This window comes from Castor canadensis, chromosome 18 (genome assembly GCF_047511655.1).
Source record: "Castor canadensis chromosome 18, mCasCan1.hap1v2, whole genome shotgun sequence".
NCBI lineage: Eukaryota > Metazoa > Chordata > Mammalia > Rodentia > Castoridae > Castor > Castor canadensis.
This window is the reverse complement of record NC_133403.1, coordinates 44,932,521-44,959,319: the sequence shown is the minus strand read 5'-3', so window position 1 is coordinate 44,959,319 and position 26,799 is coordinate 44,932,521. Positions and strand designations below refer to the sequence as shown.

Below are 26,799 nucleotides of genomic sequence, written 5' to 3'. Positions count from 1 at the left end.
ATGGAGGGCACGACGGCTGAGCGGGCGCCGCTGCTTGGCGCGCGGCGGGCGCCGGCGGCCGGGGCGTTCGCGGGCCGCCGTGCGGCGTGCGGGGCCGTGCTGCTGACCGAGCTGCTGGAGCGTGCCGCCTTCTATGGCGTCACGTCCAACCTGGTGCTGTTCCTGAATGGCGCGCAGTTCGGCTGGGAGGGGACGCAGGCTAGCCAGGCGCTGCTGCTCTTCATGGGCCTCACCTACCTGGGCTCGCCGTTCGGGGGCTGGCTGGCCGACGCGCGGCTCGGCCGGGCGCGCGCCATCCTGCTCAGCCTGGCGCTCTACCTGCTGGGCATGCTGGCCTTCCCGCTGCTGGCCGCGCCCGCCTCGCGCGCCGCGCTGTGCGGGGACCCGCGCCCCGAGCGCGTGCTCAACTGCTCGGCGCCCTACCCCAACGGCAGCGCCATCTGCCCCGCCGTCGCCGGGCGCCGCTGTGCGCCCGCCACCTTCGCCGGGCTGGTGCTCGTGGGCCTCGGCGTGGCCACGGTCAAGGCCAACATCACGCCCTTTGGCGCGGACCAGGTGAGCCTGCCCCGCCCACCCGCGCCCACCCTCGGCCCCGCTCCGGACTGTACTGGAGGGCGAGGGACAGAGAGTTCCTAACTAAGGGAAGTTCCTTCTGGTGCGGGGAGGAAGCCCACCTGCTGCTGCACCTGCTGCGGGACTAGAGGGAGAGGGAGCGCCCTGCCCACCCTAAGGGAGTTTCCTTGTAGTGTGGGCAGGAAGTCCATCCGCTCCTGCCCTGTACCCTGTTGGGACGGGAGGGGATGGAGGGCGAGCTCCGAACTAAAGGAACTTAATTTGTAGTGCGGAGAGGAAGCCCACCTGCTCTTGCACCTTCCATAGGATAAGAGGGAGAGGACTCCTAAGGGAGTTTCCTTCTAGTGTAGGGGAAAGACTGGGAGTAGGCAGCCGCTCTGCCTGCACCCACTGCACGGACACCTGTCCTTGCACCTGGTGCCAGGCCTCTGGAGGAAGAGGGATTTCCCCTCATCTTGAAAGCTTTCTTCTAATGGGGAGAGAAAACCTGCCCACCTGCGTCTAACCTGTCCTTGCACTTGGTGCAGGATGAGCTGGAGGGAGAGGGACCCACCGTCCTACTGCAGGGCGGTAACCACATCTTCCTCTCTGGGTGGAAGAGAGAGGGAGCTGTGTGGCCCTTCTTTAGGGAGCTTCCTCTCTAGGCAGAGGGAACAATACAGGCAGGATGGGGTGGGACTCACACATAGTGGTAGCCTGGGAGGCTTTAAAGAGAAGGAACCTCTTTTGTATTGAGGGGTCATTTGAATTGAGTCTTGAAGGATAGGAAAGTTTACCATACAGGGGGTAAATGCACAGGCCAGGGGCCAGAAGAAAGGGTCACCCCTGTCCTTGCTGTAGCTTCCCTTACAAATAAGTAGGTAAACACTTAACATTCTGTCTTTGTTGTTTTAGAGGAGTTTCGGGGTGAGCTTGGTAGGAAAGGCCAGATGAAAAGGAGTTTGAGTCAAGTTAAGCATAAACTGCCGCTCTTAACCTAGCCCCACCAAGAGATGGGAAAGGGCCAGAGCTTCCCAGGGGAAGGGAAGTGAGAAGCAAGTGGTCTGGGTGCCAAATAAGGGCTACTTCCTGTTTTTGGAGAACTCACATGCTAAGAATGGCTCTTATATTTTTAAATGATTGGAAACAGAGTATTTTGTAATAGTGAAAATTATGAAACTCAGATTTTGGCCTCCATAAAGTAGGTTTATTGGAACACAGACCTGCTTGTTCCTGCCCACATGTCCCCTGTGCTAAAGCTGCCCTCAGGAGGCCCGGGGCAGAATCAGTAGTTGTTACAGAGGCTGAACCCTAACACGTCAGCTCTGTGCGTTTTCTCAGAAAGGTAATATCTGTCTAGAGAGCGGGCTGTGTGGAAAGTGGTGACACAGGGGTTCTAGGTAGGAGTCTACTGCAGCTGGTCAAGTGAGAGAGGCCTGGATCGGAGGCCATGGGACTGGAGTGCACGCAGGTGGCTTGTGTGTGAGCAGTAGGAAGGTGACTCCCGGGACTTTGTGCTGAGCGTCCCTGTGAGGGCCTGCTGAGGCCCGGAGCACCTTTGTTCTCTGTCTTCTAAGCTGAGCCATAGCACACAGTGCAACATGAACCCCCTTCCCATCCCAGCATGACAGCATTTATGGTGGGTATGCAGAGATCAGGGAGCCAAGTGCAGAGGGGAACAGGTTTTGGATGCAGTCTTTCTGCCTGAAAGTTTAGTGCTCATAAAAGAATAAGCCAGGCACCAGTGGACCACGCCTGTAATCCTAACTACTCTGGAGTCAGAGAGCAGAAGTCTTGGTTTGAGACCAGCCCTGGGGGAAAAATACTCAGCACACAAAAAAGGCTGGCAGAGTGGCTCAAGTGGTAGAATGCCTGCCTAGTAAGTATGAGACCCTGAGTTCAAACTTCAGTACTGACAAAACAAGATAAACAATGTGGACACTGAAGTAGGTACTCTCTCCTAAGAGTAACTGGCTTAGTCTCATGGCACTGTTGTATTATTGGGGTGGAAGGACACTACATATACTTAACAGCCAGCTGCAGGGGTGCTCTGGGACTGGCTCTCAGGTGTAGTGTAGACTGGCCTTGAACTCACCATACTTCGGCCTCAGATTCTCAAGTACTGTGATTTCAGGTATGCACCTCATGCCTGGCTCCTAGTTGTTTCTTTAAAGCTATTCTTCTAATTAAAAAGGGGCTAAAAATTTAAATGGGATGGGAGTGGGGCAGACAGGACAGGAGTGGTGTACACTCTGAGTATACAAGGTGCCATTGGCTACCTGTTAGGTAAGTTACAAAAGTTCCAGGAAGCTAGTACTATTATGCCAAAGTGCAGGTCTTGGCTGGTCTTTGAGGGGATTTCAAAGGCAAAGGCTTTCCTTGTCCCTGAGGTGCTGGCTGCTTCCTGGGGGGTAGGGAAAGGAAGGATGTATGCACTGCTGCTCCCTGTGGGGGCTTAGTTTGTCCTGCTAGGCCTTGTCATTTGGAAGAAATGTGTGTGTCTTAAGGTCCATTTTCTGAAAGTTTCTCTACCCCGTGCCTCTGCACATTGGGCCCTGGAAGACGATCTGATGGGGATGTGAGTGGGGCCAGCCTGGGTAGCTTTGAGGAAGAGAGCCCCATTGCTTTTGAAATTGGACTATAAGCTATAAATTCAGAGGTGCTATATTTTGATGTACATCTTGCCTGTGCCTGTTTCATATCTCCCCTGTGCTCACCCTTTTTCAGACATCACGGTCATTCTTGGTGGATGGAGTATTTACAATGGTGATCTGAAAGAGGAAAAACTTACTGTACAGATAAGGAAAGCAAATAATGTGATTTTTTTCTAGTGGGGAAAACTGCATTCTTGTGCATTTTAAGGAATTTTTCCGAGTCAGCCATCTGTCTAACTCGCTATCGGCAGTTCTGTCCTTTTTAGCTTTGCTTTTCTGGCTTGGTTTTGGTGTGTCTTTGGAGCAGTCATGTGAAAAGCTTTTTTACCTTGGAGGGCTGGCTGCAGTTGTGCACTTGATGACGTAATGCCAAGGATGCAAAATGGATCTGTGGCCTTCAGCCAAGGCCAGGGCACGTGATGTCCCAGTATAGCAGCAGTTCCTCTTCATCTGGCCCCGGGACAGTCTTCAGTGACCACCATGTTTACAGAGGAAGTGAGGATAGATGGAATTTTAAGGTTGGGAAAGGGTATGTTGTGCCACGATGGAAAGCGGAGAGGCCCCAAGGGTGCGGCAGGAGGATTACTTAAGCCCAGGAGTTCTAGGCCAGCTTGGGCAACACAGTGAGAGACCTCATCAAAACGGATTTTGTTATTGGCCTCTTCCCATTTCAGGTTGTTAAAACAATACTGCCCCCCACTTTGTACACTTTTAATTATATTTTCTCTGTCACTGTTTCACTCATAATTTTTGTTTCTCCTACTCTGTGTCCACTGTAGCATGAATACTAATGCCCGCTGTTTGGTAACATGTAAAGGGATTGTGCCAGGGTACAAGAAGGTCAGTGTAGCCCAGCTCGTGGCTCACGCCTGTAATCCTAGCTACTCAGGAGGCAGAGATCCGAAGGATCAAGGTTCAAAGCCAGCCCATGCAAATAGTTCTCAAGATCCTATTTTGAAAAAACACGCATCACAAAAAAAGTGGCTCAAAGTGTAGGCCCTGAGTCAAACCCCAGTCCCAGGGAGGAAAAAAAAAAACCTCAATGTAAACCCCATCAGGAGTGGTGCCTTGTTAGGCACAGGGGAGCATGGGGTTTGCAATTTGAAATGACACAGTAGATGTCTTAATCATTTGAACTTTAATAAATTTTGAGGAACACTCGAATTTGATTATGTATTTTACACTCCTCCTTTAATCCTCAAAAAGTAAAGTTTACAATTTCAGGTCAAGTCATGACTGCTACGGAGATGTTTGTGTTGTGATTGGCTGTTTCTGTAGAAGAGCTTGCTGTGTGGACCAGAAACACGATCAGTGGTAGAGCAGAAGTTTTCTGGATTTTCACACACCATAGCTTTGGGGAAGGCAATAGAGGTCACTAGGACAGTGGACGTGGCTACCTTTTCATGAGCCCCAGTGCCAGCCTGTAGCAAGTGAGTTGGTTAAAAGCTTATGAGATGAACCTTACTGGAGATGCTTCTGGCTGGAACAGGGCTCCTTCTTGCAGTGTCTGCTTAGATGCTTGATAATTTTTTTATTTTTGTGGTGCTTGGGTTTGAACTCAGGGCCTACACATTGAACCACTCTGCCAGCCCCCCACCCCTTTTTTCCAGTACCGGGGTTTGAACTCAGGGCCTTCACCTTGAGCCACTCCACTAGCCCTACTTTTGTGATGGGTTCCCTCCCCCCAAAAATAAGGTCTCTCGAACTATTTGCCCAGGCTGGCTTTGAACCGGGATCCTACTGATCTCTGCTTCCTGAGTAGCTACGAGTAGCCACTGGCACCCAGCTCATGTCTGCTTAGATGTGAGCATCCGGGTGGAAAGAGACCTTTCGGTGCCTGCCCCAGGCTAGCTACTGGCTGAGCCGTGGGCTCTGTGGATGTGGCTTGCCAGCTGGACTTGAGGTTGCCTCTTGCTTGTGTTTTGAGCCCAGGAAGTAAGTGATTTTTGATCCTTTTAGGAATCGCTACCCTTATTAGAATTTCTTCTGTTTGCATTGATAGTCTTTTTAAAAAACAAAACGAAAATAAACAACGTGGTCTCTTTGTGTCTTTGTAATGCAGCCCTGGCAAGCTGTCTTGGAACTTGTGATCCTCCTGCCCCAGCCTCCTGATGCTGGGATTGCAGGTGTGTGCTACCACACCTGGCTTTTGATAGCTTTTCTAATCTAAAACTATTTGTGGTTTTAGCTTAGTCTATAGCTGCCTTTTTCCTTCACGTGTGTCACAGTCTGTTTCTCTGCAGCCCAGTGGGGGCATAGGTTCCTTGGTCCCCAAACAAATGTGCAGTCCCAAGTCCAGTGCCTCAAGCGTGGTAGGCAAGCTCTTACCGCTGAGCTGCATGCCCAGGCCTGCTCTGAGCACATGTTCCCCATAGTACTGCTGTTTGGGGCCTAAGTCTGTCACCAGAAGCCTCATGGCACTTGTGTTTAGTCCATTAAGGTGTAGAGGCTATATGTGAGCAGAAGTCTTGTGGAAAGTTCTTACCATGCAGGTTCCTGGCCTGACCGCAGCTGATGCAGCAGGTCCAGAGAGTGTGCCCTGTGAAGATGTCTTTAGACGAGGACCATTCCGTGTGGTTCCAAGGCAGCTGGGCACCACCTTGCACCTAGGATCTGTTGGTATTTGGAGATGCCCCCCGAGCCTTCTAGCAGCTAAGTCCTTAGAACTTGTTTGCATCTCTAAGCCTGTCATACTGTGCTACACTTCTTGAAGGCTGTGCTGGCAGTGGGGCTTTCAAGCCCTTCATTATACCTGTTTTTCCTTGAGGATTATCCCACTACTTAGGAGGCTAAGGCAAGGAGGATCCCTTGAGCCCACGAGTTTGAGGCCAACTTGGGCAACACAGTGAGAATCTGCCTGAGAAAGAAGGGGCGGGGAGGGGGAAGGAAAAGAAAATTAAAAATTAAATCATTATCACATGTTTTCATGTGTTTTTCCTCCCTGTTATTTTAGGTCAAAGATCGAGGCCCAGAAGCCACTAGGAGATTTTTTAATTGGTTTTATTGGAGCATTAATTTGGGAGCAATCCTGTCGTTAGGAGGAATTGCCTACATACAGCAGAACATGAGCTTTTTTGCTGGTTACCTGATCCCCACGGTCTGCGTGGCCGTGGCTTTCGTGGTCTTTCTCTGCGGCCAGAGTGTCTTCATCACCAAGCCCCCGGATGGCAGTGCCTTCACAGATATGTTCAAGATCCTGACCTACTCCTGCTGCTCCCAGCGGCAAAGTGGGAGACCCCTGGGCAGCAGGTGAGTGCTTCATTTTAAGGGCGCGTCACTGTTGGGAAAATGCCAGCTAACATACGGCTTGGTTTGTTGTGTGCTGGACACTGGACTCCATAGTCTGCTTGTCTGGTGTCCTCTGAACTGCGCCCGCTGGAAAAGGGGTTCATTGTCACCCCTTCGTGTGAGTGTAGAGTTCATGTTCTGTCCTTCAACCCCAGCCTCCATCTCACTGCCAGTGTAGATGGGTGCTTCTGGCTGCTCAGGGGCAGATTATAAAGTTGCATACGACATGCAGGAGACAGAAGACATATTGTATACCCCGTGTTTCATTTTGAAATTAACCTAAAGCATGAATGAAAATCTGAGCAATTGCTTATTTGTAGGTCTGCTCGAGCACCCTTATCCAACCCTGGCAGGCACTCTGACAGAAGGCAGGGACAGTTTTGAGGTGCCCTCAGGAATCAACAGCCCTTATTTGTGAGGGGCTTAGGTAGCAGCTTTAGAGCTCGAAGTTCTGTGACTGGGAATCCTTGCCGGTCCCCTGCACATGGGCTGTCATGATAGAGGTGGGTCACTAAAGCGTACAGAGACAGAGTGGAAGAGCCTGCAGCTACTCTTGCTGCTGCTTGCTGGGGTAGACTGTCAATGCAATTGTGTGAATTAGGACAAAGGCACCATTGGTAGGACCACAGTGCCCTCAGGGTGCAGAGTGTTCCATCCCCACAGGCATCCCTGTGACTTCAGGATGCTTTGACCAGCCTGGGATGCAGAGCTAGATCTTGCAGCCTCTGGGCTTCTTGCATCCAGGGCAGCACACCCATTATTGGCCAGCACTGATTGCTGGGATATTCACAGGCCACCACATACCCTCTCTGTTCTCATTTGTGTTTGTTGTGCTTGTGTGCTGGGGGCCACAGTGGCTGTCTAACACTGTGTGGTAGATTTGAGTAACTCCTGTGGCTCGGCTTCTGGGGTGGGTGAAACCTCTGATTGCTTATATTTCTCGTGTGAGGCCTCGCTTGCCTCCTAGCCTTCCTAGTAGACATGGTGGAGGTGCTGGTGGTGGCCTTCACAGTGGGACCATGCTAAGGAAGGATTATGAATGAAATTGCTCAGCAACAGACAGTGGTATTTTGCTGGGGGCCTTGTTTTGATTAGACAGAAGCAGCAATTTGGCTCTTAGATTTGTTCCCGTGGATCAGATTCCTATTGGTACAATACAGCATTTCCAGACCATGCCTGGAGGCTGTGTGTAGACTTTCTACAAGGGAACAGCACTGCTTTAAGGACATTTGGGGGTTCAGTGTACAGGTGGCACATGGAAGAGGTTCTGGAATTACTTAGGAAACTGATTTCCCTTTAGATTTGTTTTGGAAGTCTTAGGCAAAGGTGAAAAAGGACTAGCTTGTAGAAAAGTTGATCTACAGGATTGTCAGAGTGCTCTTCCTATGAGCTGGCTGTGTGACCTTGTGACTTAGTGACCTTGCCACACCTACCTTTCCTTTTTGGCATAGTGTTGATGGACGAATCTAGCAGGGTCTTTGTGAGGCCCAAGTGTGGTGAGCTGTGAAAGACTTTTGAGACGCTGTAGGCTGCAAGTAGGCTGTCCATGACAGCTACCTTGATGTGCCTTGAGGAGGGGCCTCAGGAGCCTGTTTGCGTAATAATATACCACGCACCTGTTTCCACACATGTGGCTCCCGGCTTCAACTGGCCCAATCTCAGTTTCTGCTGTAGGGCGATCTGTTTGGAAGATGGTGGAATTCTGATTTTAAACGAGAATTAAAGGTCTGTCTGTCTACTTCATCAGTCATTTCTATTGGAGCAGAAATGACTGAGACCTTCTGTAAGATCTGCAGTTCTCTGAATGCAGTCTTGAGAAGTGGCAGGCCCTTTTCCAAACATTCTTGTGCCCTGCACAACTTTTGCAGACCGTGGCATAGCCTGGGAAAGCCAGCACACAGACTTGTGGGTAGTCGCAGTGATGTCATCTGTAACTGTGGCCTTGTGTTGCGTTGCAAAGTAGTGTGCTAACCATGAGTGGACAGGCTTTAGATGCATATTGAGTTAGCATTTTTCAAAATACTTTAATGCTATGAGGCAAAAGTAAGGTAGCTTGTAAGTAACCTGTGTGAATGGTTCCTTGTGCAAAATGGATTTTTACTTGGCCTTTAAATGTTTTAGAGAAGCGTACGTAGCATGATGTGGTAAATCACTGATAACGTCTGCATTAGGTAATAAAGACTTAGGTTTCTTTTTGAAAAAAGAAAAAATAATTTGAAGTTATGAATACTTTAAAACTGAACAACGTCTTTGGAAAGAGAGTTTCACTTTTCAGGTTATAGTTTTCAGCTTTTTGATTTTTCCGCCATTCTGAAAGTCTGGATTAAAAGTGTCAGCTTTATAAGAATAATTTTAAATAGTGGCAACTTAGTGAGCAGGGCCTGAGTTTTTAAACCAGAAAGGAGAGAACTGGCAGCAGCCTCCATGGTATCTCTGCAGAGTGGTGTTTCCCTGCTAAGGTCCTTGGTGCCTGTTCTCTGGCAGATGGTTGGGGGCTGGATAGAGCTTGGCTTGGCCTAGCAGGGTCTTCTGCTCAGATTGAGAAGCAAAGATCCTTGTATGATCGCAGGGCACACACATCCTGTGTTCTGGGCTGTGAACCACAGTTGTGAGAATGGTGTCTTGGTGAGGAGCAGAGGGGCCAGAGGTAACCTGCAGTGGCCAGTGCTATAGCTCCAAAGCCACGTCTATTCAGATTCAAGTCCCAGCCCTAACTCTGTAGCCTATGACCTTGGCACATTTCTTATCCTCTCGTAGCTTCCTCTTTGAAATGGCCAGTAGAGTCTTTTAATACCACCTAGGCTTGTAGTTACGATTAATGAGTGAGCCTGGCTCACCAAGCACTCTGGTGGTGTCCCTTCCCTGTGCTTAGTCTAAGACAGCCAGTAGCTTTCCCTGCAAGCAGAGCACCTCTCCTTCCAGTCACACATAGGGACATGTCTGCAGTAAGCCAGCATGGTTTTTTTTGGTGGTACTGGGGTTTGAACTCATGGTCTCACACTTGCTAGGCAGGCACTGTACCCCTTGAGCCACTCAGCAAGCCCAGCATGTGTGTTCTTAACAGCATTGGAATTGGTTGTCAACTTTGACAGTTGAGAAAATTAAAAGTCCAGACACTATAATTAGGGTTTTTTTTCACCTGTAATCCCAAGGTGTAGCAGATCTTCCTGGCCTCAGATACACTTTGGCTCTCCTGAGCACAGTGGGTTGCTGAGACCAGCTACAACCCATTTTCTGGCCACCCCTGCAGTCACAGTAACCCCCAGCATGCTGACCAGAGGCCCTTTTGTCCTTTCGTCCTCAGGGTCAGCACATTTGCTAAGTTAGAAATAATTACATATAGTGTTAGGAAAAAGATGAGTTAAAGCAGATTCAGAACAGTGAGCTTATTTCCTCCCCCAAACTTATTTGTTACCAAGTAATTGATTGCTGGAGGTGGAAGAAAACTAATTCCTTCATTTTGTTTCCCAAAGTGAAGGCATTGGAGTCTTTCAGCAATCTTCTAAACAAAGTCTGTTTGATTCATGTAAGATGTCGCGCGGAGGGCCGTTCACAGAGGACAAAGTGGAAGATGTGAAAGCCCTGGTCAAGATCGTGCCTGTGTTCTTGGCTTTGATTCCTTACTGGACAGTGTACTTCCAAGTGAGTGCCGACAGGCAGGGTTCATTCCTCCATCTGCTCAGGCAGTTCTGCCCCAGTACTTGCTCATTGTTTTTTTCTCCTGAATCTCTAAGATATTGGAAGCTTTGTGTTTAATTATGGACTCATTTTGGCTGCTTTACCTATTTTGAAAACCTTTCCCTAGAAGAAGCTAAGAGTGGGTGTTTTTCTGGCTTCCTGACCCCTCTTTAATTTAGCTTCTCATTTGGATAACTGACAGTTCTTTCCCAAATTGACCTTCAGAGGACTTTCTGTTGAGCAAATAATTGAACTGTCCATCTCAAGCTTGAGCCAGTGTCTCACCTCAGGCAGGAGAGGGGAGGGTGACCTGCCATAGGCGTGGAGAAGCTCAGGTGGTTCACATGCAGTGTCCCCTTTCTGTACCCAGATGCAGACCACGTATGTCTTACAGAGTCTTCATTTGAAGATTCCAGAAATCTCAAGTATCACCACCACCCCGCACACGGTAAGGACTGACATGATCTAGTCATAGGCATCCTATCCACATGGGCAGCTGGCACAAACTAGAGTGCTGTTCCTGGAGTTGAGTCCTTCTTGCTGTAGAAAATTCCTTTCTGTTGGTTACAGCCTCCATTAATTACACTGGGTAATATCAGTTAAGCATTAATATTTCTGCGACCACCTCCAGCTCAGAGGAGTACACACACAGACTCATTTGGAAGCACATCTCTCCCCAGTTCCAGCGTCTTGGAACTGAAGTCCTTTCCTGGGGGTTGTACCATCCTTTGGGGTCTCTCCTGTGTGGGTGTGGTGTGGGTGTGTGTCTGCCCTGTCCTGCAGGGAACTAACAGCCCCTGTGTTCTGACCCAGTTCCCGGCTGCATGGCTCACCATGTTTGATGCGGTGCTCATCCTGCTGCTCATACCGCTCAAGGACAAGCTGGTGGACCCGGTGCTGAGAAGGAATGGCCTTCTCCCGTCCTCCCTCAAGAGGATTGCTGTGGGGATGTTCTTCGTGATGTGCTCGGCCTTTGCCGCAGGTGAGCAGCCCGTCTCCTGCACAGCCTGCTTCAGCAGCTGCTCTGAAGGCCGCTGGCTGGGCCTCACTTTCTAGTTTTTCATGATACAAAGTTTAAGTTTTCTTCCTAGGAACACGTGGTCTTGTTTCCTGCAGAACTAATACCATAGAGTTACTCTGAAAAGTGCCTTTCTGATTGAATTAAAGGGCCTTGTCCTCAGCCTGGATTTGGAGTGCAGATTGCTAAGTGGAGGGTTTCTATGAAATAGGGTGTTGTATGATTCTTAAGTGTGAGAGTTCTGCCTTAGGATTTGTAACCGAAGGCTTAATGTAGGCCTTGGGATGTCCCCAAATCTGTAGGTTGGCTTTTTTTTCCCCCTTTCTTTGCTGGTACTGGGGTTAGAACTTAGGGCTTCATGCTTGCCAGGCAGGCACTCTGCCACTTGAGCCACACCTCCAGCTCTTTTTGCTCTGGTTATTTTGGAGATAGGGTCTTGCTCTTTGCCCAGGCTGGTCTGGACCACAGTCTTCCTATTTTATGCTTCCTGCTGTAGTGTGTACCACCATGTCCAGCTTTTTTCCTGAGATGGGGTCTCATGAGCTTTTTTTGCCTGGTCTGGTCTGGAGCTTTGATTGTTCTGGTCCCAGCTTCCTGTGTAGCTGGGATGATAGGCTCACGCCTCAAAGCCCAGCTCTTGGTTGATACGGAGTCTCAAACTTTTTGTCCAGGTTGGCCTCAAACCAGGAGCTTCGTGATCTCATCCTCAACTAGCTAAGATTACAGGAGTGAGCCACTGACACCCAGAATCTTGTGAAATTTCATGTGTGTTTTTTTGTGAAGAGATTTTATCAGATTGTTATAGCACCGCCCCCCCCCCCAAAGAAAAATACTATTAAGAGGTAGTTCCTGAGTATTCATACACTGAGGGGTAATGGTCCTTGTGGGGAGGCACCTTTATGTTTCATAATTCTTAAATTTTGAAATACTGTTTTATCTTTTGCTTACAAAGCTGAGGTATTGCTGACCTTTTCAACTTGGGTTTTCCCGTCATTAATATTTGAAAATTATTGAACCATAAAATAGCTTAGTTATGTAATAAGAAAAGTTGATGTTCTGGAATCAACTGTAGTCATCTGTAGTTATGAGGAACTCAGTGTTCAGCTGTGCTGAGAGAGAATCTAATATTCTCAGACAACACATCCTTCATCTACTGCCAGAGTGAGCATCTTGATACACTACTTAATACACTTAAAGAAATGAGTCTCTAGGCTTGAGAAATCTATATTCTAGAGACTGGGGCATTTTAGAAGACTGTTGAGTTTTCTTTTGATCAAATAGATAATTAAAGTGAGGTTTGTCTGAACCAAGCTTTTACCATGTGCTTTCTTAGTAAGGCTATTTCTCAGCCAGAATGGTGTTACTCAGGGAAATAAGCAGGAGCAATAAGGGCTAGATGACAAGCTGGGTGCCAGTGGCTCATGCCTGTAATCCTAGCTACTCAGGAGGCAGAGATCAGGAGGATTGCAGTTCAAAGACAGCCCCAGGCAAATAGTTCACAAGACCCTATCTTGAAAATACCCATCAGAAAAAAGGGCTGGTGGAGTGGCTCAAGGTGTAGGCCCTGAGTTCAAACCTCAATACCACCAAAAAAAAAAAAGTACTAGATGACAGCAGGGCTGTTAATTGGTGGCCTTAGGAAGCCACCAACAGGGTGGCTGCTGGAGGACCAGCTCAGGAATGGGAGGTGTCCTGCCTGAGGCTTGGCTTTGCCCTTAGCATCCCCTCTTTCCTTCTGGGTGGGGCCCCTGTGCTTCGTGACCATGCCGCCCTTCCCTTGGGAAGGAAGATGGCTTTCTCGTAGGTTGCTGATAAGCTGCTGTCTTCTCTCTCAGTTTCATTAAAGGCCGACCCACTTCTCTGGGCTACCCCAAGAGTTACGTAGGCATTCCCCTGGTTTCTGTGCATATCTGTGTGCAGGAAACATTTGTCACACAAGTGACTTGAGGTCTCCCAGTCAGGCTCCATCCCATTTGCTTTTAAAAAGTGCTAGCCAGGTACACGGATAGAGTCCAACACTGACCAGGATTGCACAGCCTGAGCAGTGAGTGACCTCTAGTACCTGGGGAAGCAGTGGTTTCAGCCAGTGTGACTGAGATAGGGTGGAAGTAGCAGAGACAGAAAGCACCTAGTGTGTGCCTGTCTTCTGACAAGGCTTTCCTTGCCAAGTACCAGATCCTGGGAAGGAGTGCACCTCTTTGTCAGCAGTGGAAGGTGTCCAGGTGCCAACAGCTGCCTGTGCTCCACGCAGTCCACTCCCAGTTCTAGTGAGTACTGTTTAGGAACATCTGTGGCTCTGAACAGAGACCTGAGCCCATAACAGCACGCTAACTTTTACCTGCCTCTTGCACACGGGGTGATCTCTACTCAGGCCAAGCCTGCCTGCGGCAGCCCTTCCTCTAAAGTCCTCAGTTGCAAGTTGGGTAGGTCCAGGGCTTTCTTCAAGTCTGCTGAAGGAAGGAGGAAGTGTGTTGATTTGTAGGTTTCATTTTTTCCCTTAAAAATTATGTGTGTATTGTTTGGGGGTTTTTGAGACAGGAGCTCACTAAGTTCCCAGGCATGTCCAGAACTTGACATCTTTCCGCATCAGCCTCCCAAGTACTGCGATTAGAGGCTTGTACTACCACACCTGCCTATGTGAGGTGTTTTGCTTTTGCAGTGCTAGACAATGAACCCAGGGTCTCCAGTATGCTAGGCAAGCACTACCACTGCACTGTTTCCTCTTTGATGAAAAGGAAACCTTAGAACATAAAGAAGAAAATAAAATCCACTATAATTTCCTTAAGAATGCTCACTAGTGATAGTTTGGGATTCTCCTTCTTTGTGTACCTGTACTTAAACATACACGTGCATCTTTTGTGGTTTTGCGAAAATGAAATTCTATTGTGTGAACTGATTTGACCCTGATTAAGAAAAAAAATAAGAAAACCATAGAAGTATGAGTAATGCATGTTAATTGTGTGTGTGTGTGTGTGTGTGTGTAATGCAGGTGAGCTGTGACCGACACACATTTAAGCACTCACAAGTACACCACCCCAGGAAATCCAGTGTTACCATTGTGGACTCGCACTGGGAAAACCAAGAAGCCACCATGAGTGGGTCCACACTGGCCTTCGAAACCTGCCTTTTCAGGGAGCACCTGATGTCTCCAGTGCCTTCCATGTCAGCTCCATTGGCATCCTCGTCAGGTCTTGGGTTACTTGCTCACACTGTCTTTCAGCCGTGAGGTCCTTTACTTCCATCCCGAAATCGCTGTGATCACCTCGTGCTCCCAGGGTCCCAGGCATAAGGACAGAACTGTCCTCAGGAAGGCAGAGCCCAGGGGTGGTTCTAGGTCCGATCCGTCTGCCTTTGCTGTCTGCTTTCTCACCTGCCTTCCTCAGTGCTCTGTGAACCCAGCTGCTGTCTCAGGAGCCCATCATGAGCTTTGGGTATGTGTGAGCAGCCCAGATGTGATGCAGTCACTTGAAGTGCCTTTTCTGGGCCAGAGATCATAGCTTTCATTGCAAGAGAGTTCGCCACTGTCTACAGCAAGTGTGTAAAGCTGTTAGTACACAGCCAAGCCATGGTCATTAAAAAAATAGGTTTAAGTGGGGCCTAAATTCATCCATCTCCTGACTATCAGAGATGGTCCCCATGACTAGTTTTATGTTGTCTTAGAGCATTTTCTGTATATAGCTAAGTTGCCCTTTATTTTTTAACAAAATGAACAAATGATTTGGCCCACAATGTTATTTTTGTGCACTCTACAATCACTTCTCCATGTCAGTACTTACATACTGAAATCATGCTTTTTATCAACAGCATAGCCCATTTTTGAGTTCATCCCTTCTTCTTACATAGGATGGTTGCTTCTAGCTTTTCGGCAGTTCATGGCTGTGTGTGCCGCACATACATGCACACGTGTGTGCACTCGTGTCACTGTCATTAGGGTTAGGGTACATGTCATGGTGTGGAGGACTGAAGGCAGTAGCGTGTAGGAGTTTTCACCTGCAGCACCCTTGCCAGTGTGGGTTTTCTCCTGTTCACTTCTTTTTCTCACCTGAAGGGTTAAAAAGCGTTGTAATATGCATTATTACTGATGCTTAAGATTCTTGTCTAAAGTTCATCAGCCATTGTGTTCTGCCTGGGTACCATTTTGCCGTGCCCAGTTTTCTCTTTTGTGTTAACATGGGATGGATAGTTACTGTTGAAGGGTTTCTAAGTTGTATCTCCTATCTTGATATTTCCTCCTCTTTGTTCCACCTTCCTTTTCATTTATGGTGTCTTCCAGTTGCATACTTCTGATTGTTATTGCATGGGATTTTTCAGAGTTGTGTGAGTTCCAGTGAGTGAGTTTCAGATGGCTGCTCTTCACTTTAGAGTTCCTCTTCCTCCCTTCACTGCAGTTACCCGGCTTTTCTCCTGTCTGATGGCACTGGCTGACGTTTTTTTAACTCTTCAGTATTAGCCTTGCACCTCACTCTGTCACGAATACGTTCACAGGTTTACAGGTCAGCCCTGTTATTCATGATGACGTTAAAAAACTGGAGGTTTTGCCAGGACCGACCTTTAGTTTGGTATCTGAGAGAATTACTTCCCCATAGCTCTACTTTGGCTACCTGTATTGCTTACATTGACTTTTTGGTATTTCACTGTTGTAGCAATCCTCTTTAAGAGAGGATTTGCATGAATGATTTGACCTGAGTGCTGCTGTATTATTTAGGACACCACGTGTTTCTGAATTTCCATTGGCCTACAGTGGGTTTTGCTAGCATTTAGAGACTAGGTTGTATATTTTCACGAAAGGACTCCATCTTTTTCTTCAGAATATTTTAGTGGAATGAGAATTCTCTCTTTACCCAGGGAGTTTCAGAGGTGTGCCTAAAATGTCATCTGAGCCCATTACCCCTCTAAGAGGTGTGAGATGACTTTTTATTTTCCTCTGATTTTGTTTTGGTTCATTTAGTTGTTAAATATTAAAAAATAAACCTAAAACCCCAAAATAAAATGTCCCTGGGGTCATTTGTTTTCTTGTTTTAAGAAAAGGTATCAGAGTAAAGATAAAAATAATCTTTTAAGTAAGTTCTCTTTCCTTCCTCAATTCTAGATTCATGTATTTGCATAGTCTTTTTTACTAGTCTTGCCAGGACTTTGTATCCATGACAATATTTTCTTAGAAATAACTCTCATTTATTTATTTTGGGGTTCTGGGGATCAAACCAAGCCCTGTATTTGCTAGGCAAATGCTCTACCACTGAGCTACCTCCCCAGTCCTTTCTTTGTTGTTTTGAGATAGGATCTCTCTGTGTTCCAGATTGCCTGGGACTCCCAGTTCTCCTGCTTCACCCTTCCAACACTGGGGTTTACAAATTGCACCACTACACCCAGCTCCCAGCTAGAAAGCAGCTCTCGAATTTTCTGATTTTATTTTCTGGTGGTTTTAGGGTTTGAACTGAGGACATCGGAGTTGCTAGATGTACTCTACCACTTGAGCCACTCCACAGCCCTGGTTTTTTGTTTTGTTTGTTTGTTTGTTTTGGTATTTTCAAGACAGGTCTCCCGGACAATTTGCCTAGGGCTGGCTTCGAACCATGGTCTTCCTGACCTCTACCTCCTGAGTAGCTAGGATTATAGGCGTGAGCCATCAGTGCCTGGCTAAGTTTTCTGATTTTAAAGGCACTGAAATTCTGTTTATTTGTTTTGTTTTGTTTTTTAACAGCACTGTGTTTGCTAATTGGAGAATTAAGATGCTACTCTTGGGCTTGGTCGTGGCTCAAGTGGTAGAGCGCCTGCTTAGCAAGCATGAGACCCGAGTTTAGACCCAATTGCCATCAAAAAGATAGAAAAAGATACTACTTTCTTCTACCTGGGGCTCTTTTGTGGTTTTCTTATTTATTGAGTTTAATTCCGCCTTCACTTTTATTTGTTCTTCCTGTTCAACAGTGAAAAGCTGTTGTTGCTGTGGTATGTGATACTTACTCTTTCTCTGTGTTGTTTTCTAGGACACTTGGTTTCCATTTCCTTTTGGATTCAGGAGTAATTTCACAGGCTGTTTTCACTCTATACTGCTGTCTTTATTTCGACTTTGGTTAATGATGACTTGTTTTCTCAGGGAGTCGGAGAGCTCGTGGCTCTTTGTTCATTCCTCTGTTGGAGGTTTTGAGGCTTGCTTTAAGGCCTCACAGGTCTTCTGAAAATGTTTACTGGGTGCTACATACAGTCTGTTGTCATGTACTCTTAACTGTAGCAGTCAGATTGTTTTAGCTGGGGGCGGAAGCCAAATTCTTGCATGTGCTTGGCAAGCACTATCCCCTATGCCACAGTCAGCCACAGCCAGCCTCAGCCAGCCTCAGTCAGCCTAGTCAGACTGTTACCTGCCGGAACCCCAAGCTCCAGTGTTGCCAGTGGCCTGGGGTGACCAGGAATACCCAGGTGCCCTGCAAAACACCTTGCAGGTGTCATGACATCACACTGGAGTGAGGTTCTCTCCCTGGGTTTTGTTTGTTTTGTAATACTGGGATTGAACTCAGGGCCTCACACTTGCTAAGCAAGAGCTCTAACTCTTGAGACAAGCTCCCTCCCAGCCTTTTCGGTTTAGTTATTTTCAGGTTGGAGCTCACGCTCAGACCATGATCCTCCTACCTCTGTGTCCTCAGTAGCTGGGGTTAGAGGCATGCCCCACCATGCCCGGCTTCTCATGTCTGCTTGGTTCTGTGCATCAGGTTGGCACGAGCCTCGGGAAACGTCTGTCATCTCAGGGACAACAGGGACCTGGTTTGCATGTGAGTCTCTGGTCTGTGCCCTTGTGCTGAAGACAGCCTTGTTTTTTTTTGTCTACTTGTTTTGACAATGGGGAGGACGTGTTTCTGTAGCTTCTCATTGTTCCTAGCAGTGTAGTGGTCCTTCATTTGTCCTGGGAGCATGTACTTCATGTTTCTCAGGATCCCATGCACTGTCTGCAGTGACACAGCCCTGGGGAGGGAAGGCAGTGCACGTGGGACCGTCAGACACAGGCTGAAACCCAGGCTTAGCTCTGAGATCCTGGGAGATAAATCTCTCAGCTGTTAATACTATTTAAATTACTTTTTATCTTGCAGCTTACTGCTGCCCATAATAAATGAAATGGTGAGCATGACTGTGAGCAAAGCACTGCTGGGTAACGCAGGCAGCGTCTTTCAGGAACTGTTTTTCTCTCCCCCGCTGTATTTGTTAGGCTTCCTCCCTTTCTGATTCTGCCTTTGTTGACATAGTGGCCTGGCCTCTCTTGGTTGTCATCCTTGGGTTGTGTTGTGTTTCAGTTTTGTCTTCTGCACAGTGTTGCAGTTTCATTTAGTGTTTTGAGCTGATGCAGGTTTAGGAGTTTTCATGAAAGAATTTGGCCCATTTATTTTAAGAACTGCATGTTTGTGAATTGAGGGTCTTTTGTCTGTTTTTGTGGATGCTACCACTTCCTGTTACCCAACCTCGTCAGCGCTCCTTCCAGGCCTGTTGAGACTTTGGGAAGCTTGTTGCTCCTTCCACCACTGACTTCTCTCTGCTCCTTCGGGGCTAGGCTCCTGCCTGAGTGGACTGTGCCGCCCACTATGCCGCTTCTGCTGCCAGCAGTCTCACCAGAGTCCTTTCTGATCCCCTCTCGGTTTCTCTTCCACCTCCTTATGGTAGGGGAAAGGTGAAGGAAGATGCTGCCTTCACAGTCCATGTTTTCTCAAGTAATAAGACCAAAAGCAGGTCCTGTCCAAAAATGTACTTCTGCTCCCTGCTGGAACTGTGCCAAGTTAGTCCTGGTCTCTTTTCTCATAACGTGAGAGGTGTGAAATGTGTTCATCGTCCCCACCAGCAAGCCCTCACCACATGCACTTTCTTCTTAGCTTCTTCTTTCCCCTGTTGGAGGAAGAAGAGTTTTATCCACCTTCAATGCTAATCCCCCAGATAGATGGGGCACGTTTTTCCCTACAGACCTGAGTTTCCAAAGAATTGCATTTGAGTTGTTCCCACCAGAGGGCTGGTGGCCAGCGCCTCACCTCAGTACCAGGGGACCAGTGCAGAGGAGGCCATTGTGAGCAGTCCACCCTCTGTGTCAAGTGCTGCTGAGCCAGGCCTGAAGCTCTTGAGCCATTGCCATGGTTGTAAGCCACCCATTAGGGAGGCTGTCAGTGCAAGTCCCTCATTGCCTCTGCCAGCCTGGTCTGAGAAGGGTAATCACCAGTAGTGCAGTACCTAGCCCTTTCTAGAGCCACTGGGAGCTCCTGGTGGGGTCTGCCCACCCCAGGGTAAGAATTTGGTCCCTGCTGCCTGCCCCCAGTGGGATGGCTGGTGTTGCTGGTGAAGGGGAGCTGTAGTCTCTGTCTGCCTTGGTCCTCTGAGAATGTCTCTCTGTGCTTTGCAGGAACAGATTCCAGAGGTTATACTCTTACCGCTCTGGGTAATGCTCTTCTGGTCCTGTCTCATACGTAGGATTTTAAGGGAACATTTAATAGTCATTCCACTGTCCACACTTGTGCTTTCTTATACTCGTTTTTCATAAACATGCCTCTGCACAAGCACTGAATGTTAGGCCCTGTTATTGCATTTGCGGTAAAGTAAGAATTCAAGTCCAGTTCTGGCAAAGTCACAATGCCTGCCAATCTGCAGAACCCAGAAAGAATAAAATGACAAAAGGAAAAGTAACTAGTAGTTGGGGATCTGCAGCAAGAATTCTTTAAAAATAAAACTTGGTGATATTCTTAACCCCAGGTCATTGTCCTACACCCTACAGTACAGTCTGTCCTGCTTAGGGCAGAAACTGGTTTGTGAAGTTGAGTTTACTGTGTAGCAAAAGCTAACCCCCCGTGCAGAGAAGCTGACATTGTTATTAGTTGTAACGACAAGTCAGTGGGTCACCTTAAATCTGTAACTGTGATAAGGAAAACACCTCAGAGCTTGTGACCTGAGCTCAGTAAAGCAGCACCGTTGCTCTCTTTTGGCAGGGCTGTCTGCATTCCCATTTCGAAAGAATAAAGGGATGGATGAGCAGTGCAGATCCTGGAGTTTGTGTTTTACAGAGACACTGAAAGGCCTAGTGATGCAGAGGTCGGGTGACAGCACCTGCATGCCTGTGTGGGCACTGATGGTGACGGGTCCTTAGCCCTGGGGCTGTGGGGAACTGGTAATATGCGTCAGCCTTTTGTGCCCTCTCAGAATCATCAGTGAATGTCTTGAAGCAAACATTAGCTTTTTAGTTTGATGGCAAGTGTTAATAAGTAAACGTTGTACTGACCTCACTCTGAATCGCAGGGATCCTGGAGAGTAAAAGGCTGGACCTCGTTAGAGAGAAAACCATCAATCAGACCATTGGCAACGTTGTGTACCACGCCGCAGACCTCCCCCTCTGGTGGCAGGTCCCTCAGTACGTGCTGATTGGCATCAGCGAGATATTTGCGAGTATAGCAGGTAAGGTGTCGAGTTGGAGCTGTCGGGAAGCAGTCAGAGCTGCCATGTCCCCATGTGGGGACTCAGTGCCATTGCGCTTTTGTGTCTTGTGGCAGGGAGTTGTGGTTAAACTGTGGTTTAGGGAGTAAATACTAATACTGTGGCAAAACAGTGTCCCCAGAAGCACCTTCACGGACATTGGTGACTTACTTACTGATCTGTGTGCTTGCACAGGAAAAAGAGATCATGGCTGTTGAGCAGTTTCTGCCAGGGCTGGTGCTTCCTCACACCCCAGCCCAGCCCAGCCCCGAGTCAGTCGCAGCTCACAGCTGTGTTGTCATGGAGATTTATGTGAAGAAGTAATAGTTTTTAGACATGTCCTTGCAGGCCTCCATCCCTGTTGTGAGATTCTGCAGTAGTGCGGACAAGCGTCTCCAGGCAGAGCTGCTGCTGGCTGCTGGGAGCAGCGACAGGAGAAGAAATGAGGGGCAGGGAGGCAGGTGGGATATTTTCCACCTTAAAAACTCATGTCAGATGGAGGGTGAATTTGTGAGAGGATAGATTCATCGCCACAGAGCAGCCTTTTGTGTACAACACACTGCACATCTGCGTGACAGGCTGTTGGGAGGATCTGAATTTACAGATAGGCCTGCTAAATTGCTTGAGACACACTACCTTTAAAATAGAATCTCTGCTGGGCACTGGTGGCTCAACCTGTAATCCTAGCTACTCAGGAGGCAGAGATCAGGAGGATCACAGTTTGAAGCCAGCCCAGGCAAATAGTTCTTGAGATCCTATCTCGAAAAACCCTTCACAAATATAGGGCTGGTGGAGTGGCTCGAGGTGTAGGCCCTGTGTTCAAACTCCAGTGCTGGAGGGTAAAAAATAGAATCCCTAAATAGATTCCCTGTTTTTGCAACTTTATTTTCAAACTTCCATTAGTTGAGAACATAGGAAAATTTTGTTTTTAACAAACTTTTTCCATAAGGAACCTTTTTTGCTTTAAACTTGAGCCACCCTGCCAGTCCAAGAATAAAAATTTTTTACAAGCTGATGTCAAAATCAAATGTTGCCTTAAGCATGAGAGCATTGCTTCTTCCTTGAGGACTTAGAGTCATGAGGGGAGGCGGTTTCTGCACCTCTGTGCTGCTGTGAGGTGGGGAGTGATTGTGTCTCAGCTCTCTCTGCCACACCCTCGAGAGCTTTGAGAGGTGTGTCCAGTGCCACCCTCACCTACGGTCCTCCCTCTTCTCTTGCAGGTCTAGAGTTTGCCTATTCAGCAGCTCCCAAGTCCATGCAGAGTGCCATCATGGGCCTGTTCTTTTTCTTCTCTGGTGTTGGATCCTTTGTGGGCTCAGGACTGTTGGCACTAGTGTCTGTCAAAGCCATTGGGTGGATGAGCAACCACACAGACTTTGGTAAGAGCCAGCATCTTGTCCTTGTATGGATCACCCGTGCTGGAGGCCAGGTGTCACCAGTGCGTGGGATGTGAGTGGATGAGGGACTCTTATCCCCACCCAGGGCCCGTTGCACCTTGCCAGTGACAGTCCTTGCAAAGAGCAGCCCTCTCGTAATAGTCGCTCCTCCTCACTGTTGCCTGAGGAGATGAGCTCCGTGACAAACCTTTCCTGTGTTTAACTTGAGTGTAATTTTCCTTTTCTTGACAACATCTTTTAATTTTCTAATATTAAAAACACAGCAGTATAGCTGGGCACCTGGCTCATGCCTGTAATCCCAGCCACTCAGGAGGATTACAGTTGGAAACCAGCCTGAGGCAGATAGTTCGTGAGACCTTGTTTCCAAAAAACCCATCACAAAAAAGGGCTGGAGAAGTGGCTTAAGTGTAGACCACCTACCCAGCAAGTGTGAGGCCCTGAGTTCAAATCCCAGTGCTGCCAAAAAAGAAGGAAAAAAAAAAAACAGTAGCTATGTTCCCTTCCTCCCCCTAGCATGTACATGTGGTCAGTCGCAGTAGGATTTTACAGTTATTGCCAATGGGTGACATCTTGGGTGCTGAACAGTCACTCAGAAGGTCAGAGTTTGCTTCGTCCAGGTTTAGGATCACTTTTGAACAGACCAGGGTACAGATTTCTTTTTTAAAATAGGTATTCTTTATAAAACAACCCTATTGCATTTTTCATGTTGAACAATGGCCACCTTTGATATCAATCTCAAAGTCTGAAAAAAGTTGAAGGACTTCTTTAGAAATCGCAGAATTTTCAAAGCCTTCCTGTGCTTGAGCTAAAATTCCTGTCCTACCAGATGAATTTAGGCCTGTAAAGTCCTAGTGTGATGTCCAGAAACCTTTGTCCTCATTATCCTCTCCAGCACTTGCACTGACTACACCAGCTTAGAGGTAGTTGTTCTGAAAGGAACCAACAGATGTAGGTTTCTCACATACTCTTTGCCCCCATGGACGACAACAGCCTGGAGTCCAGTGCCGGTGGTCTGTTCCCATGGACAGGCATCCTCCAGAGGCCTCCTGAGATTGTGCTCCCACTGTGGATTGTACGCCGTTGTTTCTGTTCTTTAGTGTGTCCTAAAGAATCGCCTGGGCTTGTCATCCTCACTGTCTTCTAGGCACTTATTCCCTGCCTTTCTGGTGTAATTCATCTCGCTCCCCTGTCACCCATTGTTCATTTCTCACAGGTTGTGCTCAGGGCATGCCAGGGAAGCATTTTGCAGAGCACATACCTCCCCCTCTGCACTCTATAGTGCAGAGCAGCTTCTCAGTTTTTGTACCAATGTAAGTTTGGGGTCTGTGCTGTGGCTCTGAGTGGTCCTGAGGCCCTGGTTTAAGGCAGGTGTCCTCAGTGAGCACCATGGTAACAGGTACCCATTTCCCCATTCAATAACTGCTGCTAGCAATGTTGACCTCAGAAGAGATGGATGCAGTGGACCCTCCAGAGAAACCCTTGCCTACCGTGGGAGCAGTTGCTTCCTGCTGGCATTGCTTTCTGCTCTGGCCCTGCATGTCCTCCTCATGCCGCAGTGTTCCTGCAGGAGGTCTGAAGGAGGGGCCCCTGGAGTTTTGTCTGCCTGTACTCTCTGCAGGTCTTTCTGTATCATTATTTGGATCAGGATTGATCTTCCTGCTTTCCAGTACACGAGTCTTAAATGCGTAGCTCCAGGCGCTTAGTCCAGGTCGAATGCAGAGCATTTTGGGAACCCTCCTGTGTTATCCCAACAAGGTAACTCTGTTCCAGCAGGAGATGCCCTGGCCTGCACTTGCCTGCCTGAGCTCGGCTGGCCTGTTTGCCTACACTCCCACAGACACCATTCTTGTTTCCTTGTGAGCATTTGTGTATTCTATCACATGAGTGGGTTGCAGTTGATGTGTTGGTTCTGCTGTTGATTCTGCTGTTGAGGGGTGCTGGTGGTGTTTGCACAGTTGTAGCCATGAATGTGCTGTGTGAGCATTCCTGCACATGCATTTTGATTGGCACATTTCTCTGGGCCCAAGAGTCTACATTTGGAAGCACACCCCCTTTTTACCCACTTACTGTGCACTTACTCTCCTGACTCTTAAGGAGGCCTGGGAAAGCCTAGAACGGCTGCTTCTCTGGTGATCGCTTTAGAATCTGCACCCCAGAGTGGTTCTGGCCAGGCGTGGAGCATGCCTTGCTCTGGGGCTCTGACGTCACCACACAGAGGTGGACATGACACAGTCCACGTGGCTGCACTGCAGTGACTAGGTTGGGGATGCTCTGTATTCCAGCATTGACACATAAAATGGTGTCATTGGCCTTCTGACCCTAGCCTTGTTCCTGAGCTAGGCTCAGGGCTAATCAATGTGGTAGCAAGAGCAACGTCACGTTCCAGAAGACGGGTGCGTGACTGTCCACCAGGGCCCAAGCAGAGCCAGAGCAGAGGACAGGCTGCACAATCTTTATAGTGTTGAGTAAGTAAGCTTAGTTTGTTAGAGGATCAAGGTACTATCAGGTCTCTTCCCAAATCAGCAGACATGGGAATCTTGTTTTCCACATTTGTATGAACCAGAATTTTATTTTATTTTGTTTAGCGGTACTGGTGTTTGAACTCAGGACCTGCACCTTGAGCCCTTATTTTTGTGATGGATTTTTTTCGAGATAGGGTCTTGAGAACTGTTTCCTGGGCTGTCTCCAAATGGCGATTGTCCTGGTCTCTGCCTCCGAGTAGCTAGGATTATAGGCATGAGCCATCGGTGTCCAGCTTGAAGCAGAATTCTTTGTAAGTGTGGTGTTGGTGCCTCTTAGGCAAACATGTGTTACACCTGCTCATTCTGTTGTTTGGTAAATGCTAAGGGGTGTGTTTTCAGACAGGAAAGGCCTTCAGAAGGAAGAAATCTCTCACTTTTTCTATAAACAAATTAGAAAGTGGGTTTTTCCTTTTTCTTTTTTGGTTGTGGGATTGAACCCAGTCCGTGCACATGCTAGGCAAGTACTCCATGAATGAGCTACAGACTGCAGCCCTAGCAAGTGCTTTTGAAGTGTAGCAGAGTGCAGCGACTTCACTGCAGTATCAGCTTCCTTTTCTGACACTGCCCACCAGCTCCAGCATTTCCCTCCTGTGTTCAGAAAGCGGCTGGAGTGGCTTCTCCATTGGCAGCAGTGGTGCGAGTGGCACTGCCTGTGACTCCTGGGGACAGTAGGACTGCTGAGGAGCTGGTCAGTGTGCTTGTTACGTGTTCCGACCTCCTGGCTCCATGCTAAACTATCTGAAGGCAGGAGCACAGCAATATGGTTTTGTTTACTTCCTCAGATGTTGTGTTTTGAAGAAAAGAAAATTAGCAAAATTCCTCTCCTCTCTTACTGTTATCTTTTCTAAGGTTGCCAGGTGGCTGCCTCTGACTTGTCCCTTTCCCCTTCCCAGACACTTGCTTTCCCCAGACTCATGTGCGCTCATTCTCCGCTCCCCCTCCCCTTGATGTCTGGGGACATCCTCATTTCTCCAAACTCAGGAGATGACAGACAGATGGGCAGCAGCAGAATGGTCATCTCAGAGCCCCTGGGAGGGAGGTGGTCAGCTGCAGGGTGGCCTCTTGTGTGCTTGCATGGCAGGCGTGCAACTATTTCCCTTTACCTGCATTGTAGAGTCTTGCTGGTCTGTGGGAAGCTGCCTCTAGAAGTGTGCTCACCTGCTATTTTCCTCTGCTCTCCAGGCAACATCAACGGCTGCCACCTGAATTACTACTTCTTCCTCCTGGCCGCCATTCAAGGAGCTACCCTCTTGCTTTTCCTCATTGTTTCTGTGAGATACGACCTCCAGCGCTCAAGAGCAGATGGAGGGCCCACCGGCGGGAGTGGGAGGCCCTGACACTGCTGTGGCATGGCACCATTCTTGTGTTGATCAGCCTGGTACGTTGGGTTGTGGCCACCCACATTGCACTGAGATCAGGGCTACAAATGTCCAGCTTCTCTGAACACGAATGGGGCCTGGATGGAGTAGATGAGCATCGCCCTGTGGCTGGCTCCGGCATGCTGGGCCCTCCTAGAGGATTTGGGTCTGGAGTTTGGTTTTGCCATGAGTGCTCTCTGCTGCTTCTGAGCTGTCTCCCCTTTTGCAGAGACTTGCACGTGGAGCTGGGGCGTCTTGGGGACTACAGCTGTGCTGGTTGGCACCCTGATTTCTTAAATAATTCCACTTCCTCCCCACAAACCACAAGAGCTCCTTTTTTTTTTTTTCAATTAATGAGCATTTACTTGTGTGGAGATGGGCGAGTTCAGAGAAGCAGGGGTAGCCACATGGGTCCTCTGAGTGGGTCCTCTGAAGGTCATGCTCATGGTTTCCATGGTTGTAAGCCACATGTCTTGCCATTACCACATTTTTTGGTGGGGCTGGTGGTGCGAGCGTCTCACCTGCCTCAAGATTCTTACGTAAAGTGCTCGCGTTACTTTCTTAAAGGAGACTTGGATTGGTAATACTCAAGACCATGGGTCCACTCAAGCTGCACAGCAGCTTAAGGGTATTTTAAATCTTATGGTTCAGGCCTTATCTAAGATGTTATTTTTCATACCAGTGAAACTAAAGACCGGTTTTGGTTGGCTGTGAGAAATCCATTATTTTGACAGAATTCGTGTAGTGGAAATAATTGACAGTGCAATGTGAACTTGAGCTGTTGGACAGTCACTGACTTTTGTATCATTACTGATGTATCTGGAGTTCTGAGTTTAACTGAATGATTCTGTGTTTTTGCGGTACTTTTGCTATAATTTTATTATTAAAGCTTCTCGAATGTGA

At 48.1% G+C, this 26,799-nt stretch overlaps 1 protein-coding gene across 1 annotated transcript; it reads left to right on the top strand.

The window, feature by feature from the left end:
* Positions 1-26,799, top strand: Slc15a4 (solute carrier family 15 member 4). Its single transcript, XM_020185535.2, has 8 exons — positions 1-555; positions 6,160-6,455; positions 9,968-10,136; positions 10,543-10,620; positions 10,986-11,154; positions 20,446-20,601; positions 21,840-21,998; positions 25,721-26,799. Exons 1-8 carry the CDS (start codon positions 1-3, stop codon positions 25,873-25,875), a joined length of 1,737 nt encoding a protein of 578 aa, XP_020041124.1. The 3' UTR covers positions 25,876-26,799.

Coding starts and splice junctions, on each gene's coding strand:
- Slc15a4 (XM_020185535.2), top strand. CDS start 1: ATGGAGGGCACGACGGCTGAGCGGGCGCCGCTGCTTGGCGCGCGGCGG. Junction 10,621..10,985: donor TCACCACCACCCCGCACACG/GTAAGGACTGAC, acceptor GTTCTGACCCAG/TTCCCGGCTGCATGGCTCAC. Junction 20,602..21,839: donor GATATTTGCGAGTATAGCAG/GTAAGGTGTCGA, acceptor CTTCTCTTGCAG/GTCTAGAGTTTGCCTATTCA.